Source organism: Bacillus rossius, chromosome 1, assembly GCF_032445375.1.
Source record: "Bacillus rossius redtenbacheri isolate Brsri chromosome 1, Brsri_v3, whole genome shotgun sequence".
NCBI classification, from domain to species: Eukaryota; Metazoa; Arthropoda; class Insecta; order Phasmatodea; family Bacillidae; genus Bacillus; species Bacillus rossius.
Window position 1 is genome coordinate 90,978,958 of NC_086330.1, and position 21,578 is coordinate 91,000,535.

A 21,578-nucleotide genomic window follows, 5' to 3' on the forward strand; every position below is an offset into this window, starting at 1 on the left:
GATAAAATAGTCCTTGTTAACTATGTAAACATGCGCTAGTGTTTGAAACTCTGAAATTCACTTTCTCAAATATTTTTTTCGAATCTCTTTTCTTTAATACTAAATCTGCCACATTCTAAAGGCTCGATTATATTTAATGGTTTGACTGGGCAACCCCTTAAAATTCTGTAGGAATTACAAAAATAAACATTAGTCCTTTTATCATAACGAAATAAAGGCTCAAGCGTATGGAGTGTAGTTTCATCAGATGAACATTCACAATAGCATAGTAGAAATATTTTGGTAATGGGTGAAACCAAACTGGTAAGTACTAAGAAGTTTTTGGTCATAAGTTTATTTTGTATACTTTTAACAAAATATAATGAAAACAAATTTTTAGTAATTATAAGATATTACAACAATGTTTAAAGATTTTTAGAGAATATATGATTTTGAATAACTTGAAAGCCAACATTTACAGTATTAGTCAGTATAATTGCACATATACATGCATATAATAAAATACATTTTGTCCTAGCTAAATAAACAACCAGATAAAACCCTACTCCACAGATTACGAAATAATATAATTATCACATCCATCACCACGGATTACTCTTAAGAAGCTAGTGCTTCTAACTGAAGGAATAAATTACAATGTGTAGCAATACTAATCAATCAAGCACTGTGAAAAATTGTTAAACTAAGTGAAGGATAGGCATATAGATCAATATCTGACGTAAACATATGTGATTAAAGTAAGGCCAGAATACATTTTAATCGTTACTTTTTTACTTTCTTCATTCTAGGAAAAGTGAACCTTATGTGGCAAACCTATTTCTCAGCTATAGTAATCTCATGTTGAAGTATTATCTCTTCTAAGTGTCAGATATGAACAATCAGGGTTTATTTTGAGCTAGCAAATCGTCTGTAATCATAAACAACTTTCTTGTTATCATGCTGAAACCGGTTGGAATGTAGATAACTCCTTCGCACGTATGCAGGAATAATCAAGTAATGATCTGTGGTGCACAAACACTATCATTCGCCCTCATAAAAATCTGGTGTTTGAACATTGCGTGTGCATTGTGTGGCGTGGGCACATGCGCAGTAGAAGTGTAGTCTCATCACGCGAAACACTGTGTTCAGATCCCACGCAGACGTGGCCAGTGCTAAGCTCGACTCTGCTTCACATGTACTCAGCAAGAGAGTGACCAGTCTTTAATGGCAAGAAATTGTAAAATCCCGAAGAAACATTTAATATAAGTCACTGGTTTCGAACATTGTAATTTTACTGACCGAGAGAAGCCATAAACTACGATTCTAATTAACTGGGAGATAATAGAGCATGCAAAATAATCAGTGTCGCAAAACCACCAGAACTCTTCGGAAATGAACGGAAAAAGTTTTTAAAATCAGCTTAAAATCTCTTCATTCTGACATTTGGTTAGTTCTCACTGGATTTAGTTGGCCATTAAACATTGCTATTCTATAAATATCTAACTAGTTATGTGATCGTTAGCTGATTAGCTGTTTAACACTTAGGTTAGAGTCTAAATATGTACTAGGTAGTGATACCTCTCCACGAAGAGAGGTAGTCCTAGCAATATCAGAATTTGAGGAAAAAATATTAAGATTTGAACACAAATAGTTATCACAAAAAATAACATTTGGTTCATACCTAAAAAATCTAACAAACTTAAATGGTTATGAATTGAAGGATCGGTTACATCAGACCAGTAAAAAAATTTACATTTTAAAATGGTGTGGCGAACATTTATAGGAAAAAATTATATTAAAGAACAATGTTTTAATTATCCTTATTACGATATAACACGTCCTTCAAATGATTTGTTGCCATTCACAAATCGATCATACTGATAAGAATTAACCCCAATGAACAACCCATAGACCTATGAGTGGTTTCCAATAATTAGTTATCTCAGTCATGTTATTAAGGCTTCAGTTTACACATTAAATCGTTTTGAGTAATTCATAAGGCCCTACCACACGATGAAAGGTTTCGTACAGGCTCTGCTAGAGGCTTCCAGCAAAACTGCTAGCCAAGCCTCAGTAGCAGCAGGTATGGGTGTTTCTATGGAAGAAACTATCACACGTAGAATTGTGGCTGGTGCAGGTCTAGCTAGTGCGAGGCGACATTGTAAACAAATGCTTCCTACTCGACGAAAATTAATTTTAAGTACGGCAGCAATAATTACCGAAAATGAGGTATAACTTCAGGAAGAAGGGTTCAATAAAGGTCTTTCAGTGTACACGAAAGAGTGGATAAAAAAAGAAATGATGGTCGCAATGCATTGACATTGCTGCAATTGGCGTTTAGTTCAGAATGCTTCTTGGTAAATTTTGCATAATATAAAAATGGATTGTTGCATAATGCTGAAACTGCTTCAACAGACCAATGTTTACCGCATTTAAAATCAGTGATTCAAACACTTCAATTACCTCCAAAATAAATTAATGTTTTTAATACTAAGAGCACAATAACACTTATTATTGGCTAACGTTTTAACCTTGTTCGAAACCTTCGAGCATGACCAATTATAAAAACTTCTATGAAAACATCCAGCGCTCTGCAAATTCTGTCACAGAACCATCTATACCAGCTGCCATGGCATACCTTTCAAGGAAACCCCCATCCTGTGATAGGAGGCTTTACATGTAACATTTTTGAAATTAATGAGTTTTTTACGTGTAACTGGATTCTTCGAAGTGACGACTGTTGGGTCGCAATTACCTTGTAGATGAAAAGCCAACGGCCAATGCAGGAATAGACTGCATTCTACATAATCTGGACAAGTGTGGAATATACTTATGACGAAAAATTTAACTTTAAAATAGATTGGTGTTTTCCTGTTCCAAAGAGAAATAAATTTGGACAGTCATTTCAAATTTTATACACTTTCTTGGACATACGCCATTATATTACAAGTTTTCACTGTCTGTCACGGGAAAAATTCATAATTGCAAAATAAGACAGAAAAATGAAAACCATTCCACAGAAAACAACCTAAATAAGCTTATTTCAAACAGATAAACTCAACGGTGAACCTAAATAGGTATGATGATCAACACAATGACGACAGCAACAACGAGCACAGTGTGTTGGGTTTGTCTGTTTGGAAAACTGATTTGGGCTTGTTTTCTGGGGGTTTGTTTTCATTTTTATTTCTTATTTTACAATTATGTGCAAAACTGCAATGGCGGATGTATGAAATGGGATGAATAATTCAAAGAAAGGTGTTTTGAAAAGGCAAGGAAGGCCACGCACAGTGGCTAGCGCGTGCGGGAGGAGAGGAACTCCACCAGCTGGTCGTGGCCGTGGGTCCGGGCCAGGTCCAGGGGAGTGGCGTCAGCGGAGTCCCTGGCCTCCGGGTCGGCCCCGGAGGCCACCAGCAGCCCGGCGAGGACCGGGTGCCCGCGCGCCGCCGCCCAGTGCAGCGCCGTGCGGCCCTCCGCGTCGCGGGCGTCCGGGTCCGCCCCGCGGGCCAGCAGCAGCTTCGCGGTGGCCTCGCGCCCCTCGACGGCGGCCGCCACCAGGGGCGTCTGCCCGCGGGGGTTCCTGGTCGCCGGGTCCGCGCCGCGGTCCAGCAGCAGCTGCAGGGCCTCGGCGCCGCCGGCCGCAGCCGCCGCGTGCAGCGGGGTGTCGCCGCCCACGACCCCCCCTGCGGGCAGCCCCGCGTCCAGCAGCAGCTGCAGCAGCGCGGCCCGCCCGTCCCCGCACACGGCCCTCAGCGGCTGGCGGGGGTGCTTGGAGACGGCGCGCAGCTGCCGGCGAGCCTCGCTCCCCTTGGCCAGCGCCTTCTTCAGGCCGTGCTGCAGGTCCGACCACTTGCCGCCGCTGCTGTACGCCTCCACCTGGCACAAACGCCCGCCTCATACTTATATTCGCTATTTACAGTCACAAAATACCGACACATTCGAATCGCTGACAACTACGAGACCAGGGGCGAATATTCTACGTAAGCATTGTAAGCAGTGCTTACAGTTTGAAAATGTCCTACATATGTGGTAATGCATTCTGAAGTGGCATCTATCAATGATAAACACTTGAATAGCTAACACACAGTTTTTTATCATACCGTCTCATTGACGCCTCGCTGTTTGTAATTGTTAGACAGTGGACACCCCTCCCTAACCGCACGTCATCCCTACAGGATGGCTGAAGCCGGCCGAGCTGCCTACTCGCCCTCTCCCCTCTGCGGCAGCGCGAAAAATGGCTGTCATCGTGGACACCCCTCTATAAGCACTTCTCCTCTTGAATACAGGCAGCTGTGAGCTCTTTATTGGCCAGACCGTCACCCCCTCCCTCGAATGTGCGTGCCAGAGGGAGGGCGGAGGTCCGCTCAGCTGGGCACCCCGTTACCATCCGCCTGTAAGTTGACAACCCAGCCGTGCACGCTGTAAGCAAATAGCTTCCTGCATGCAGCCACTATCAGCCGACTGGAATTTCAGACACCGCTTATCGAAGCGGGGAAAGGGGAAACTCTCCTCTCCGACGATCTTAGCTCCATGATTGACCTGTCAACAGCTTTCTTGTTTTAATCATGTAACATATAGCGATTATCAATAATTGAAACGTGGTTAAAGAGCGAGATATTATAAACGCATCAGGAACAAGGTTTAGACATTTTTTTATTTTATGTGGTGTTAAAAATGCATTGAAAGGGTAGAACAATTTCAGCAATATCTTTAGAAACTACGTGACAGTTTCGATGAATTTTTGGTGCAAAATTGAGGATAATTTGGTAGCTTGACAGAAGATAGTCAGCCCAAAAAAAGAAGGGATAGATAACATTTCGGATGACAAGAATACTTGTTACAGACGATTATATTTTGAAATCATAGACACAATTAAAGAAAAAATAAGTCTAAGATTTTGTGATATTGGCAGTCTCTTCTTCATTGGTTTGCTCAATTTCATTGAGTTTTCTGTTTATTCACGATAATTTCCCGAAAAACTATTCCAGTCCTTAAAATATTCTTATGGACAATTCTTCGATTTTGCCAGACTGAGAAGCGAACTTTCTGTGGTTTATTCTTCAAAAGAATTTCACAAGAACAGCGTGGCCGAGTTACATAAATATTTGTACTTGAATGATTTGCACGAAACTCTTCCCGAAGCATATAAACTTATTTGTTTAGTGTTGACGATTCCGACCACTAGTTCATCTTCAGAAAGATCCTTCTGTCCTGGAGAGAATAAAATATACAGGTATTTCCGTAACTCTCAAGGGCAATTGCGGGTCTCAGCATTGTCTTTGTTATCAATCGAGAAAAAAAGGTATTGCAAGACCTAACAAAAAATAACACGTTTTACGACGATGTGATCAACATGTTTGCGAAGCAGGGCCGTCGAAATCAGCTTATGTATAAGTAGTGACTGAACACTTGGGTTACGTTTGGTATTTTTAGAACTAAAAACATTAGTGCATAGCTTTCCTTTCATGACACAGAGAATTAAGTTCATGAGCGTCGTCCATCTTGGCGGAGCGAGTCACCACCAGTACCAGACTCATGAAATCTGAGGGTGAGTTTACATCTACTAAGCAGTGGCGGATTTACCAGTAGGCTGAGTAGGCTTGAGCCTAGGGCGGCAGATTTTTGGGGCGGCAAATTTGGGGACCGATTTTTTTTTTGCTACCTCATAGAAATCAAAAATATTTCTGCATGACGGTTTTCTGTTTTCTGATGTTTTACAAATAGAAGTCTGCAACAAATTTTGCCGATGACTTTCCCCTCTCCCTTGTCATTGTACGTTCCGTGAATCCGTGTAGCAAACTTCCATATTCCAGAGTAAAACAGCTAGTTCGCTAGTCAGTAAATGCGAATTTTAATAGACAAGGCCTCGGTTGGCACTACACGCCCAAGACAACTATGGTCCCGGGAAAAATGTGACTACCCAAGGTCAGAAGGGCCCCTCCGCCCTCCCTCCGCCGCTATCCCTTCCGCCAGACTGTCCCCTCCCTTCTCCTAGTCCGCCTCAAGGGTCGAACCGCGTCATGTCGCGGGTGGGGCGGCAATTAGAGCTGTTACCTCGGGAGTCGGGACCACAGTTGTCTTACGCGTGTATTGCATAACGAATTGATATTTCTACGTAGGTGTGTCGTGTGGACTGTTATTTTTCGAAGTGTTTCGTGAATTGTATCATTGTATGAATATTTTCACAGCACCGGTAAGTAAAAACTTTTTATAATCATAATACATTATAATAAAGCATCTGTAACGATAACGAATAAATTTATTGAAAAAGCCCTGCAATAATATTTTTCATTTTGAAGCTTGGAACATGGTCACGTTAAATTTAGAACATTTTCATATTAACTATAAATAGTATTCTAAAAGATTGCTCATGGTTATCTTGTCATTTTGTCTTTTTCAATGAAGCAAACATCAAAAAATAGAAATAATAATTCACAATAAACAATTCATCGGAAACCATGCAAAGAAATTTTAATTTTTTGTGATAGCATTAAAAAAATACGTTTTTACGTTAACTATTTATTATGTGAATTCTGAATGAAGGATAGGGGTGAGCAGGGTAACGTGGCCATCCTAAGATAAAACGATACATAAATTGTATATTGTAATTAAAATCAAAATATAAAATAACCCTTCAATAATATAGTTTTCGTACAATCAAAACACCATTAAAATGTAAATATTGGAGCGACTCATGTTTGTTTTTTGTTTGCCCGTCGCACTAATCGGGTAAATGATATGACATTTTTTTTTTTCATTTTTCTTTTATCTTAAGGAAACTAAATCACGGGATACAATTTCCGGCCACCTGCACTTGTTTGTGAAATATGAGCCGTCCTTGAGATACTGCCACCTTATCTGCCAAGCCTCTCCTGCTGGCAAATTTTTGTGTAAGGTCGTTCCCCACACGAAAACAACACACACATTGCAAAACACGTTAGAAATTTACAGTGTAGATTAAAAAAAAATGTAAAATTTTCAATAGTTTGTTTTATTATTTAGTAATACATAAATAGAGCTAAGTATATACAGTTCGGGCAAAGTGAACATGCGGTGGTGGCTGGCCACTTTGCCCTCTGAGACGCCATTACAAAAAAACTAGCAAAAAAAAAGACATCTTCTACAGTTATTAATATGTGGTATTAAAGTTTAAAACATGCTAATTTGGATAGGCTATATTAAATAATTATGGCATTACTGTGTATTTAATAATGATCAACAGTAATTATTACTTACCTTACATGTTACATCAGAAATAGTAAAACCAGTAAAGCCTTAATAAAACAAATAACTTTCACTGCAAACAGACCGGGTGCTCTCAGAACACTAATGGCGTCTCTTACAAATGTTTCACATCCTCGCTACCAAACTTCATCACTCTCCAGCTGAGTAACAGCCAATGGCCACTTTGCTCACTCTGGCTACGTTACCCTGCCCTCCCCTATCGCTGCTTGTGTACGAAAAATAAACTTGTTAATTTAATCCTTTCCATTTCAGTTCCTGAAGAAAAAATTGTGAAAATGAGTGATGGGAGAAAGCGACTTAGTGGAGCGGAGTACAAAAAGAAGGCCAAAATAAAAAAAGAAGAACAAGAGCAAATTATACGAAAAACCACAAAAATTGACAGTTTTTTTAAAAATGAAAATTGGGTCGAAAAAACGGGAACTTCAACAATGCAATCTGGAAAGGATGAAACGGACTTTAATTCTGCTGCCCAACTGTCATCTGTTGAACTATCGACTAAAGAAAAAACTGATGATTATGTTCTTGACGACGAGTGCTCCAAAATTGAAGATGCCTCTCAGACCGAATCGTTAAATGATGACCAAAAGCAAACAACTGTAGATCAAAACAAAGATCCAGCTTTATGGGAAATTAACGATACTTTAAGGGAAATTATTGCAAGATGCGGCTTTTATCAAAACAAGTCTTCTGACTTCTCTAAAAGTGGAAAACTATATGCTGATCAACGTCGTTTCTTGCCAGTGAGTATCTTTCAAAGAAAAATGAAAAACAATGAAGTGAAGGACCGAAATTGGCTGGTTTACTCTGAAAGTAAGAGTTCCGTATATTGCGGACCATGTTTAGCATTCGGTCCATTGGAGAATAAAACTCAGTTCGAGAACGAAGGATTTAATGACTGGAAAAATGCAGAACACCGAGTAGCTCAGCATGAAAACTCTGCGCGTCATAAATCCAGTATCCTTAGTCTGAAAGCTAGAAGTGCGATTGATGGTCGAATCGACAATTTACTGCATTTGCAAATTGATGAAGAAATTACTTATTGGAGAAATGTTCTGAAAAGGGTTGTTGCTGTAGTGAAGCGGCTGTGTTCAAGAGGTCTCGCTTTTAGAGGAAAAAGTGAAAAGTTCGGTGATCCACACAACGGAAATTATTTTATGATTCTGGAACTGTTAGCTGAGTTTGATCCTTTCTTAGCCAGTCATATTGAACGATTTGGGAATCAAGGATCCGGAAGTACCAGTTACTTATCGAAGACCGTTTGTGATGAATTTATACTTTTGATGTGCCATAAAGTCTTGAAGCAAATTGGAGACGAGATAAGAAGGGAGAAATACTTTTCCTTAATCATCGATTCAACACCGGATATAGCACATGTGGACCAGCTCACCTTCGTGATTCGGTATGTTTTAGAAACAGGAGAACCCTGTGAAAGATTCCTCAAGTTTTTGCCCTCAGTGGGACATAAAGCTGAAGAAATGTTTGCTGCCATTACTTCGGAACTAAAAACCTTGGGTTTGAACATTGAAGACTGCCGTGGACAATCGTATGACAATGCCGCAAATATGTCTGGCATATACAATGGCTTACAGGCTAAAATTCAAAGTCAAGCACCGTTTGCTTTTTTCGTTCCTTGCTCTGCCCATTCTTTAAATTTAGTGGCAACTGCGACTGCTGAATCTTGCACAGAAGCTTGTCGATTCTTCATGTTGCTCCAAGAAATATACGTTTTTTTTTCAAGTTCAACACAACGCTGGAAGATATTGATGACTGAAGTCGGAGAAGGCAAAACAGTCAAGAGAGTAAACCTCACACGTTGGTCAGCTAGAGAGGATGCATGCAGAAGTTTGAGAGATTCGTGGCACGAAGTCATTAAAGCTTTGGAAACAATCAGGAATGACTGCACCAAAAAGCCTGTCACAAGAAATGAAGCAATGGGAATTCTTTCAAAATTAAAAAAACTGGAAACAGCATTAATGGTTGTTGTGTGGAATGTTTTTTTGGAAAGAATAAACAAAGTAAATGTTCAAATCCAGGCTTCTACCGTAGATTTGATTACTGTAGCCGATCTTTATGAATCTCTTCGCAAGTTTTTCGTAGAGCAACGAGAAAACTTCAAGTATTTCGAAGAAATGGCAATGGAATTAAGTGCGTCGAAGCAGTACACAAAAGACTTGGGAAAAAGACAACTGAAAAGAAAAAAATTTGCTGATGAAACACCCGATGAAGAAATGAGTATGACAGCGAGTGATACTAGCGATACTTTCAGGGTTAATACATTTCTCGTCATCATTGATAGACTCGTATCCGAATTAGAAAAAAGGAAGAAGGCATACGACAATTTCAATGAAAAATTTTCATTTCTGACCAAAATGAGCGAGTTATCATTATCAACCCTTACGAAAAAGGCTCTGTCCTTAGAAAAAATGTATCCTAATGATTTAGAGACTGAGTTGGTTCAAGAATGCATACATTTTCAAAGCCACATATCTTCGCAAAGCATTCTGGTAAAACCAGATTTTACATCATTACAGAGTCTATCTTCGTTTCTGCGAAAACAAAGTTTGCAGAACGTTTATCCGAACTTGGACATAGCCCTTCGTATGGCCTTATGTACACCAGCGACAAATTGTTCGGGTGAGAGTTTTTCTTGTCTAAAAAGGGTAAAAAATTATCTGAGATCGACGATAGAGTCGGAATTAATGAACAATATTACTTACGACGATATAATCGATGATTTTGCCAACAAAAAATCGCGCAAAAAGGGATTGTAACGAACTTAATCTAGGACATGAAAATTGTAGAGGCAAGGGCGGCAAAAACTTTGCAGCCTATACCTGGAAAATTTGTAAATCCGCCACTGCTACTAAGGCAGGGATTTACATCCACTCGTGATAAATTAGTAAATAAACATTATAAACATTTTACTAAAACAAAATTCTCTATTCCTTAGGCATGTTAGTTTTCTGAACTGTCTCCTAGTAGTAAGTTCGTAATGATTTAGTAATTTAAGTTGAAATGGTTTAATGCATTGCTTACACATGAAATCAACCCACGCCTCGCCACTGTACGAGACTAATAATGCGTCAAACACGGTTTAGCCCACAACGAATAGATCATGTCTGTACGTGTTTGTCGCACAGTATTTGTTTTTCCTGTGGCGTCATCGTACCAGTGTAGGAGTAAGCATGTGATTGTTACGAATTAGCGTTGCGCAAAGATATGAATTGGTGTAGCGTGGATTCGCGTGTAGCTGGACATTTATTCGGGTGTCATTGTGATGAGCTTGTGGCGTACTACTAGCACACAAAGTGAGACATTCAAAATGTTCGTTAAAATCGACTAATTTGTGTAACCATTGCATTAAAGAGATTGATAATTAAATTACATATTAATACGAAACACATGATTTTATCCCGACGTTTTCACGAAAAAAAACTGCAGCGTGGACCCAAACTACGCCTTCCTCTGGTTTTTTTTTATGGACACTGAATCTTCTGTACACCAACTTACGGGATCTTCCTTTGTGCCACATGAGAATAACAACTCAACCGACAAATCATGTGTGACTAGCGTGCTCTAAATGATCACTGTTCGAATTCAACTTCCTGTGTGATTCATCTCATGAATAGATCAACACTGTGTCCCATGCATTATCAGGATTCCACTATAGTATCATTGAGATCACTTCTTCAGTAGAAGACTTCGGGTTACAACCTCTCTGAAGAGAGGCTGAATATAACATCCACGAGAAAACTGCACATCACTGGGTTCGGAGAAGTAGATTGAATTTTAATACTGGGGCAAATTTTTAAGGCGGAGGACTAGAAAATTTGTGCTTTTAGTGACACGGAGTTTGACTCCACAATTATCTGAATACTTGGGCTGATTCCTGAAGATGATTGTTCATTGTCTGGTTCCTTAAATACTATATTGATTAGGTGATGAATTCACTGGATATAAACTATTAACTTTCAGAGCAAATATAGTATATTGTCAACAAATTCATCAAAAAATTTAAATACTATGCTGGATACAACATGGGATATTATACTTGCGATTATAATTTTTTTAACCTGTATTTCTGAAGGCTATGCTGCTATCTGTTCAATAAAAATACATGATATAAAATAGAAAGATGACATAAAATAATGTCATGAAAACAAATAAAATATTTTGAAATGGTATATCAAAGACAATATAATATTTGAAATGCATAGTAATATAATCCATGGCAGGAAACATGCATGGGTTACTAAAATCAAACTGGATCCTAGAGTGGCAGAATCAATCATGAATTGACATAATTAACGACAATTCACATAAACCAATGAAAATATTTTCCATTGCCTGCACGTAGAGACAGATGTACGTCATATGTGTGGCATGCAGGACATACTTGTATGTCCTCAACACCAATGAAGTATTACTGAGACTATACACGGACTTGTAGGATGGAGACTATAGGTATATTTGGTTAACTGGAAACTGAGGTACAGAAAATATTGCCTCACTTAAAAATTTTCCATCATATGGAATTGCTTCTACACAGAATTGTTTACAAAACTCCCGGGTTGGAACCGAAGTGGAAGGCGAGATACCTTGACATAATTATTTAGTAATAAATTAAAAACTTCCGACATCGTAGGAATCACTTAATTCCCGCGAACATCCTGCGTAGTTCCCAGCCACCTCGTAAGCTCACACGTCACATTGCGTTGTGATCAGCTCATACTCACCAACGTCCACATGACAGTGCTCTGCACAGTTGCGTTCAAGGACTCGACCTGCAAAATTAAACACAACATCGCAACATTGAACGTAGCTTCCTCCTCTAAATTTATTGTCAAGTATTACATACTAAACTTTTACAATGTGCAGAGCGTTCACTAACAGTTGGAGTTTCAACCTGAGAGCAAGTACCGATTAGAGCCTAAGGCTCACCATTCCGCGCACTAGAACTATCACAGCGGAACTATTGCAAATTTAGATTAACCCACTTTGTAACTAATTTCTACACATTTAAAGTACAGGCTGAATATTTTACTAATTTATAAACTAGAACCTACCATCAACCTCTTCTGGAGGTAACTGAGAGACTATGACTAATTCTATGGACTGAGAGACTATGACAAATTCTATGGTATGAGAGCATATTTTAGGTTTTGTACACCAAAACACATTGCATTTTCCGTACAAAAACTTAATCGAACACTCACCGTAGTTCTAAGTTGTTTTTGCGAAGATTTCAACTGATCCACTTTCTTCTGTTTCTCACTGATTGTTTTCTGCTGCTCTTCCACCTGACAACACGCGAAAATAAATGGGTAATTTGCATGTTAGTAGACGTAAGCTCAGGGACGGGGGTGGGAAATTTGCAAGCTTTTTTTCAAGTGATGGGTCAGATGCCAATTTTCTCGAATCCGAAAATCGAATTCTAATCCAAAAAAAAAGGGGAATCTCAATATACCCCTCGAATCCGAATCTTAGGACTCAAGGGTCAAAAATAAAATAATATGCAAGAACTGAAAATTTTTAACTATGATGACTGTGTAACATTCAAAAATTTAAATGTTTGTTTCACAAACTAAGGTTCCAGAATCCATAAATACTGTAATTTTTTTATATAATGACATGTTTAAAGGGGAATAGTTACAGAATAGGCATGAAGAAAAAAAACATACCTAGTAAAATTAAGAGGTTATCATATTTAAAATATTTAGTTTTTTTTAAATTTTATAATTATTTTCTTCAAATCTTTTTCCTCGAATATCGAATCCTTCGATTACTTAGGATGGAGTTGATGGTATTTGAGGATTCGACTGGCCCATGCCTACTTTTTTCCCTTGATCCTCGTCGAGAGTGACGGGAATCATTGGGGCATCACTGTAAGGTGGCATGGAAAGGAACAAAATGGTAGTATATTAGTATAAACACTGGCATGGGACATTAACCAATGGAATGCACCGAATTATTTCCAAATTTCGGTTGTTTCATAATTTAGTATTAATTTCCCACGCTTCTAACACTTTGACACGTTTCGTTTCGCGACAGAACCACGTAAAAGTTCTTTGTTAAAAAATCAAATAAAAAATTTTTGAAGAAAGGAAATATGAAGATTTTTAAGACTAAAAATTTATCTACAGTACGAGGTGTTGGGTAGCATCGAGCTCGCGCCCTTCAGCACGAGACTTAGCGCGGTATTCTAAGACGTTCAAGTGTGGTAGCGAATAAGCTGCGCCTTTTTGGGATACGACCGTAACATAACTCGCGAGCCGTATTCAAAAACGTGTCCAAACCAAATTCCAGTAAGGAACCAGATCGGCAACCGTTTTAATAAACGGTGCCTTGCGCGAGGCTAGAAACTGGTTTCACATATTCTAGCGGACGTTTTGCAACCAGCGATACAATTGTTACGCCGCTACCACACACAAAAAAAAAAACCTTTATAATTTTCTCAAGTAGTCTGTTAGTTGCGATTGTTTCTTGTTATGGCCATTAAAGTGTACAAAATGTATATCAGGATAGTTTCACTGTCACATAGTTTCATTTGGCGCACCAACACGCTTGGTACGTCCTCTGATGAACACAAAAGGGACTAAATAAGAGTTAATGGCACCAGGTGCGAGTCCGTCATCTGTACGAAATTGACGAAAAATTGGGCTCTGAGCATGCGCGGAATCCGGCACTAGATCGACAAAGGATAGGACACGAAAGTCCGTTTCCTAAAAACAAGAGACTGGCCGTGTCCTATCGTGCGCTGGGAATGCAGTTAGGGCACAGGTGTAGCATATTCAACACCTTGTAACACTGGGCGCCGGGTACTCGCCGAGTGGGGGGAGAGACTGCCCTTACTTGGCTCGCGAGCTGCTTCTCCCTCCTCCTGAGCTGCTCCACCTGGCGCTGGGACTCGGCCAGTTCCCGCGCCTTCTCGCCCACCTGGACACGAGCGAGCGGTAGAGCGACTGCAAACACCAATCGCTTCTCTACACACTATATTACATCATTTAATTGCAAGTGAAGTATTGTTTTGCAAATGTTTCTAAGATTTAATATCTCCATCATCATACCCATTAATACAATAAGAACTCAAATATATTCATACCTTTTTAACAAAAACCATGCAGTTAATCCATTTAAATTTGATGTATACATTTTTTTACTGTTAGTTCAGAAATAGTTTGAATTAACTTTTATTGTATTATTTTGACGTGACAACGTCTAATAAATCGATGAACGCCGGCTGCACGCACGAAAAAGTGTCCCGTTGTGCACATTGCCCCGTTACACTGTGTCCCGTTACGCTCATCGTACGCTTGCGCCGCATCTATCTCTCTTCCACTCGATTGGAACAACCATCGATTTGACTTTTTCGAGGCACATTAAACTTGAAACACTCCCATTCGTTTCCTACTTTTCTTATCATCGTCCTATCCTTAACAGAATAACACAGATTGGAAGAAGTTAATTAGCAAACATGTATAAAAGTTATAGTTAAAATAATCTCTTCGTTAAAGTAATAAACATATTTGAATTAATGAGTGCAAATAAAAGTAAATTTACCAATTAAATTGTAGATTTCATTTCACTCCTTCTTTGTATCCATACAAAATAGTGATAATTCAATAAACATGATTCAATTTTATTCATAAAAGTATGCAATCATTTCATCAATGTTTTGTTATGACGTTGTCACGTTAAACTATCGTCCGTAAACCGACTTTACAGATAACCAAATTTTTTACTGCATTTATTTAATAGTTTTGAATGCTTGTCTCTTTGTTCGAGTATTGAGCAAAAAAATATTTTACCTATCGTGATGAAACTTTTTTTTGTTTAAAATCTCATGATTAGACTTAAAAATTGGTACATACATTATCTCGCTACGATGACGGAACTACTGAAATTAACTGATAATGGTACATTACCCCTAAAACAGTAGCTGACTCTTAACTTTTCCTTGATTACTAACCAATGTTTCCCCATTTCCCAGGCCCACCAAACAATGCCTCCAGAGCCACCTCCAGAATCAATGAAGTGATTAGATGAGTTTTAAGAACCGCAGTGATATTGTGCAAAACACCTGAGCGACCCGCACAAACAACCCAGGTCTGTGTTCTGGTAACCACCGACTGCCGCGGCCAAAACCACAGATACCATCCATCGGGACGGATAGAATGTTTCGGGCCATCCTACTGGCTGCGGGTCTCGAGACGACGGGCTGTACGCAAACCCCGGGTCCCCACTCTCGGCGCATCTCCGCCGCGGTGAGCCCGCGCCTTACCGACGTCCGCAGCTGTGCTTCTGTTTTTCTGACTTCGTCTACTTCGCCTTGCAGCTCGTACAGCTTCTGGTCCTTGTCGTTCAGCTGAAACAAAGTTACTATTACTATAGTAGCGACTATTAAAATGGAATAACTATACAACTGATGCCAGTATAATTAGATAGGTTGTAATTCGTCCTCAACTAAATCTCACAGCATCACACAATAAAATAAATACGAATAGGCTATACCACTCATTGTTACAAAGAACAGTTCCCCAATTAACATGTGCTCTTATTTTTTAACAAGCATAATTATAGGAATTCCACATGAAAAATCTAGATTCATACTTTCTTTCTGTAGTATTTTTACTTCATTTGTTCCTTAAAGCTTAGGCTTTTCATGTACGAAAGGCATAAAAAAATTTTTTCTCATTTTTTCATAACGCGCTTAAAGAAGTATAACCAAACCTCACGTATATAAATACACTTAAAAATTTTTAAACTCCCAGTTTGTATCACTAATACTCACAATAAATAAATTTTTATTGATATGGGCCTTAGTTTTCATCCTGTGAAAATTTCGTTGCATGGCGCGAGCACATGGTAAAAATCATCTCAGATTCATTTTTTCACAATACGCTTAAAGAAATATAACTTGAAAAATTATGAATTTTTATTACTTAAATAAAAATGTTTAACTTCCCTTATAACAATATTATTTTTATTGATGTTCATAAAAGCCTACCTGTGACTTTACTTTCTAAGAACGAGCATGAATGGCGATTAGTTAAAAGATTTTTCTCAAATAAGCCTAAATTTTGTGATGTATTATTTTCATTGCATCATTATGTTACACAATTTAAAATCAGAGTATAAATATTTTTGTAACATATCTCTGTTTATTTTTTTAATTGAATCTTATTTTCTAAATATCCTACTTGGTAACACCAACCATATCTAGCATCCGTTCAATCAGTTGAAGAACTTCATGGCTCACATCCAAATTTTCTAAGTTCGGCTTAAAAGAGCCCATTGCTTATACCAGTTGTTGGCTGGGAAATCTGGTGTAGCAGTATGTTGGAAGGATGGTGTCCAGATCTGAAAGTGTAAAAAAATTAAATGCGCTATTAATAACAGAGTTATTTTCTGTTCACCAACGTGAATATTTTGTTTAACAATTGGTAGAAAACTATAACTCAACCAAATTCGCCTATGTAATTTAACTGGAATCGAATGACAGTTCGATATTTTGTTGTCACGATCGTTCTGCAGACAAGACAACTGCAAGAAGGAATTCGTAACGTTGTATTCTGATAAATGGTGTACTATCTGTTCGAGACGACAGCACCATACAGCAAGCTACGAATAAAGTATGGGAATATTTGTGTAGAGGTATTTTTATCTACATCGCAAATATTAGTCTAGTACAGATACCGAGGCAAAGTTGTTCACTTAACCGTTATCGGGTTGAGTAGGCGAACTGTATTTGAGTCCACCAGTTAACAAATGATAAATCTAAATTGATAAATAAATGTATCCAGTCGAATAATATCACTTTCTCACTTTATTTTATATAAATTAATGTTTAAAAAAATTAATGAATCTTGTTTTCTTTCCTGATTAAAAACGTGTGACCTAATTTTATTAAATTATGACAGTCCTGTGGAAAGTAATGCACAACAATGTAATAATAATTTCATCACGTGTAATTTAGTAAAACACACACAATGTTGTCGTTGCTTCCAGACAGACTGTTTGGCTCTGGTGGGTTCATAGTGTGTTTGATGTGGCACATATGCCTAATATGGCCCACCTAAAGTATTGTTACACTCAGGTGACTAGAACACCCGTGAACGACCTAGCTGCGCACCCGGGACTAGCTTCTGGCCGTCCCGTGCAGTTACGGCTGATCAAACACGATTGCGTCCGGAGGGCCATAACTGGCCCATATTGGATGAAGTTACCATGTATAAATTCCTGCTTTGCACCAGAAACCAATATAATCACTGATTTGGGATGCGCTATAATGAACATGAGCACGAAACGACGAGGAACCAGGTGGCGGCCCTGCATGGCTCCTGCGGGAGGCGCTCATGTCCAGCTGGTGTCAGAGCCATGTTCGCGGCACGACCCAAGCCACTGGCCGCATTGTAGTGTTTGAATTGTGGAACCAGTTGTAAGGTTCAAAACAATATACCAATATTGTGAATATACGCCATTGCAATTAAGCTCTGTTTGTCGTGGAAAAACTTCAAGAAAGCAAAATTATATATATATATATATATATGTGTGTGTGTGTGTGTGTGTGTGTGTGTGTGTGTGTGTGAAAATATAAACCCACAGAGAACAAGCCTAAATTAGCTGATGTCGAACAGATAGAGCCAACGATTAAACTGAAACAAAAATTATGAAAAACACAACTGCGACAGCACAGACGAATACATTAAAACTTAAAATATCAGACAGTGCAGGAATTCTGCGGAAGGAATCTGGTCATAAAAAATAACTGCACAGACAAACACAGTGGGCTAATAACGACGAGATGGACTTCATATGTTTGTGCTTGACGGGTACAGAGGCCAGTTCCCAAAAATTTAAACGGTTTTGTGTTCGTCGGTGCTGTCGTTGTTATGTTTTCCATTATACCTTTTTATTGTCATCGTGTTCGCATGTTTGCTGCGTTGTCCAGGTTTGTTGTTTGTCTGCATTTACTGTTATTTTTCGAAACTGTCTCGTCGTAGTTAACCCACTGTTTTCGTCTGTGCTGTTATTTTTTCATGACTCCTTCCACGAATTCTTCTGCTGTCTGATATTTAAGTTTGAATGTATGCGTCTGTACTGCCGTCATTGTGTTGTCCATAATACCTGTTTAGATTCATCGTTGGGTCCAACTGTTTGACTTCAGCTTATTTAGCTTGTTCTTTTTATGTTTATGCTCTCATTTTTATTTATTATTTTTCATTCTTGAATTTATTACACTACTAACAGTACAGATCTGCAATGGCGTATGTCCAATAAAATTGTATTAAATAATAATAATTGTATTAAATAATAATAATTCCCTATTGAATGAATAATTTTAAGAACATTTAAAGAACTGAATTTTTTTAGAATAGACTGTTTAACAACGAAAATTCTAGTCCGTACATACTAAACATCAGGCGTGATCAAGCACCATTTCTGCAGTGTTTTGTGTGTTGCAACGTGGCGACGATGAGGTAAAATGTGACCAACTACGTTACAGCATGCCATCTCCTGACTGTTCCTTACTATAATAAAAAATATTATCCGTGTAATGCTCTTCAGCATTACCACACAGCCGAGCGAACTACTGAAACTACTCAATATTGTAATACTTTGCTACTATGTTGCCTCAGCGGACATTATGATCAACACGGAACAGATATCAAAACAAATAAATAATAATTGGGACCGTTATAATATTGTCGTATGTTATGTGCAAAAATCTTTTAAAGCATTACATAGAGTGTACATGGACTGGTTAATGTACTGGTTTTGCTATTTCGTCCCACGACTTCGCATGCTGTAATTTCTCACAATAAAACCGTGATTTTTCTATAAATACCTATTCCACGGCCTATTTTTCACTTTAATAGCATGTACTAAATTCCTCTGTTACGGTGTTTATTACCATTTACCAGGAGGTAAATATAGCTTCCAAAGGTTATTTATTGATTTTATAGCATAAATTAATTTTATTAAAATCTCAAAGTAATGAAATATTTTGCGAACTACTTTTTACAATCGTTGAGAACCTAACAACCTACAGCCAGCAATAAATCATCGTCTGGTGGCATCAATTACACGTTTACTCATTGTATTTTTGGTCTCTGTCAACATGTAATAATATAGCGTGAAACGGACTATCACCATATAACATCACAATTGCAAGTTTGTTTATTTAAAAGCGAAAGCAAATTAAGTGTGTTTTATTGGAATCACGTTTTAAAGCAAAAAAAATAAAAGGAACTGTGACGGATGATTTTGTAACAAAAGTTAACTCTGTTTGTGCAATGAAACCAATAATACGAGTAAGAAAAATTTATTCTTTTTCATTTATTTCACTTTGTGTTTCGCAAACAACGTATGGAATACATCGCTTTTTTTTTTAAGGAGAGTTAAGATTCTGTGATAAGTTTTCCATTATGATAGCGAACTTACGGATCAGACAGAGGACTTATGTCCAAAGTCAGTTTCAGTGTCACTTTAATCAATAATGAAACATTGATTTTTTTGCATCATTTGTTCTGTAATTATTCACATTTACTAATTACATATTAAAACCACGGTTAATTATTTGCTGGTCCTTAATTTTAATTACGTGACTTCAACTGCAACAATATTTTACTTTTCTGAATAGTTATTTGATCATTTTACGTCACTCATAAAATAATGAATTCCATTTAAACTTTTACCTTCTATAAAACTGTAACAATACTGCTAAAAATCTTAAATAACTATGCACTGTTTAAATGATTCATACGATTATTCGCACAGTTATATTGCCTATCAATGTTTAATGTTTATTAATAGCGTAGTACCTGAAATATCTCAGCATCTCAGTTGCTGACTAAATATATACTACAGCTTAATTAAATTTTTAAAATAGGTTATCTTAAACGAACTATAAGTATGCATCACTTGGGAGTAACTTCGTAAAAATAAGCTTACAGCTTGTCAGTATAGCAAAATGAAGTTTATTTTCCTACCTTATAGATGTGAATGATGTATTCTGCAGAAATGCTGAATTCCTGCTATTTTTAACATGTGCTTATGACACACTTGTTAGTGGGAATGATTAGTTTCAAGGCATAATATTGAGATTATTTTTCTTTGGCTGGATACAAACTTCAACGTTCTCAAGTACACTGATGCAAGCAGATAAGATAAGCTCAGATAATTACTTGGAAATGATTTTTCACAAGTTCATTTTAAAAGGAAATCTAAAGGTTATCAACTAGCACATTCGCTATCTTGTTAGATTATTTTCATAAATTATTATATGCACAGCAGAAAGGAGGAAAAAACACATAGTTGACGGGAGCCAGAATACAATTAAAGTTGAATTCAAAATCATCTAATGACAATATTTTGTTTTAATGCGTCAAACATGGCCTTAAAAAGAAAATCAAAATGACAAAAATATTTTCTTTCCTGATATTTTCTCAAATTAAAACCTTGAAAAGAAACATTTGAAACCACTTTTAGTAGCACATTATTAATAAGGTTCAATATTCTATTGTTAAATGTAGGGAAAACTGGTCCGGAAAGGATAGCTCAATTAATTAAAACAGTTTTGTTTATTATCTAATTTATTACATAATTATAACAATTTAATTATCTGCACACAAATTAAACACTCCTTCAATATGGCCACAGTTTTTACTCTCCACTGTAGCTCGGCTTGACAGTGGCTCTCCCTACTGCCCAGCTCTATCATACCTCTGTCCCAACACACTACACTACTCACTCGTCCGCTCTACACTATTGACCAGCAATTTTATTTACAAGATAGTAAAAATTTAATTTTACTTGTTCCATTAAGGTATATATCTTTAACAGACTACTAGTCCGATAAAGAAATTAAAAATTTGAAAGCACCGGCTGACGCGGGGCGCAGGGCGACTGCCGACTGACCCTGTCCTAGAGCCGCCCCTGACAGGAGTGGGCTATCCAATGGGAGGGCAGTTAAGACTGGGTTTGTAAACCACGCAAGGAGCTCAACGACGCAACAACACGACACGAAACCAACGCTAGAAAATCGCGGTCATTTATTGTAAAGCAGGAAAGTCTTAAGACGTCAACAAATAGCACGGATTCCATGTTCACATGCTGCGCCCGGAGTTTATTTTTTTACTAAGAGTATTTAATTATTAAATTAAAGTGTTATTCTCTGTCACTGTGCTAAAGTTTAACAAGTAAAAACGTGATATATATAATAATCACATCGTGCCTTAAATGTGCACATAACGTCTGCGTCTTTAAAAGTTTGCTGAAACGCAAGAAGCTAAAAGTTTGTCGATACTTGAATTGTTTTACTTTATGTCTTAAGTAATTTAACAAAAACGTAC

General features: G+C 37.8%; 1 protein-coding gene across 2 annotated transcripts; it reads right to left on the bottom strand.

Annotated features, from left to right (window-relative positions):
* Positions 1 to 324: 324 nt before the first annotated feature.
* On the bottom strand, positions 325 to 20,532 carry LOC134539825 (26S proteasome non-ATPase regulatory subunit 10-like). 2 transcript variants are annotated; one of them, XM_063382120.1, is made up of 7 exons: positions 20,217 to 20,532; positions 16,439 to 16,584; positions 15,506 to 15,589; positions 14,077 to 14,160; positions 12,441 to 12,524; positions 11,961 to 12,008; positions 325 to 3,855 (listed from the first exon to the last, which is right to left on the bottom strand). In XM_063382120.1, the coding sequence occupies exons 2-7, from the start codon at positions 16,517 to 16,519 to the stop codon at positions 3,274 to 3,276; spliced, it is 963 nt and encodes a 320-aa protein (XP_063238190.1). In that variant the 5' UTR covers positions 16,520 to 16,584; positions 20,217 to 20,532; the 3' UTR covers positions 325 to 3,273. The 2 variants fall into 2 exon arrangements, with proteins under 2 accessions (XP_063238190.1, XP_063238199.1); XM_063382129.1 differs by lacking the exon at positions 20,217 to 20,532 and having other exon boundaries at positions 16,439 to 16,603.
* Positions 20,533 to 21,578: the final 1,046 nt, after the last annotated feature.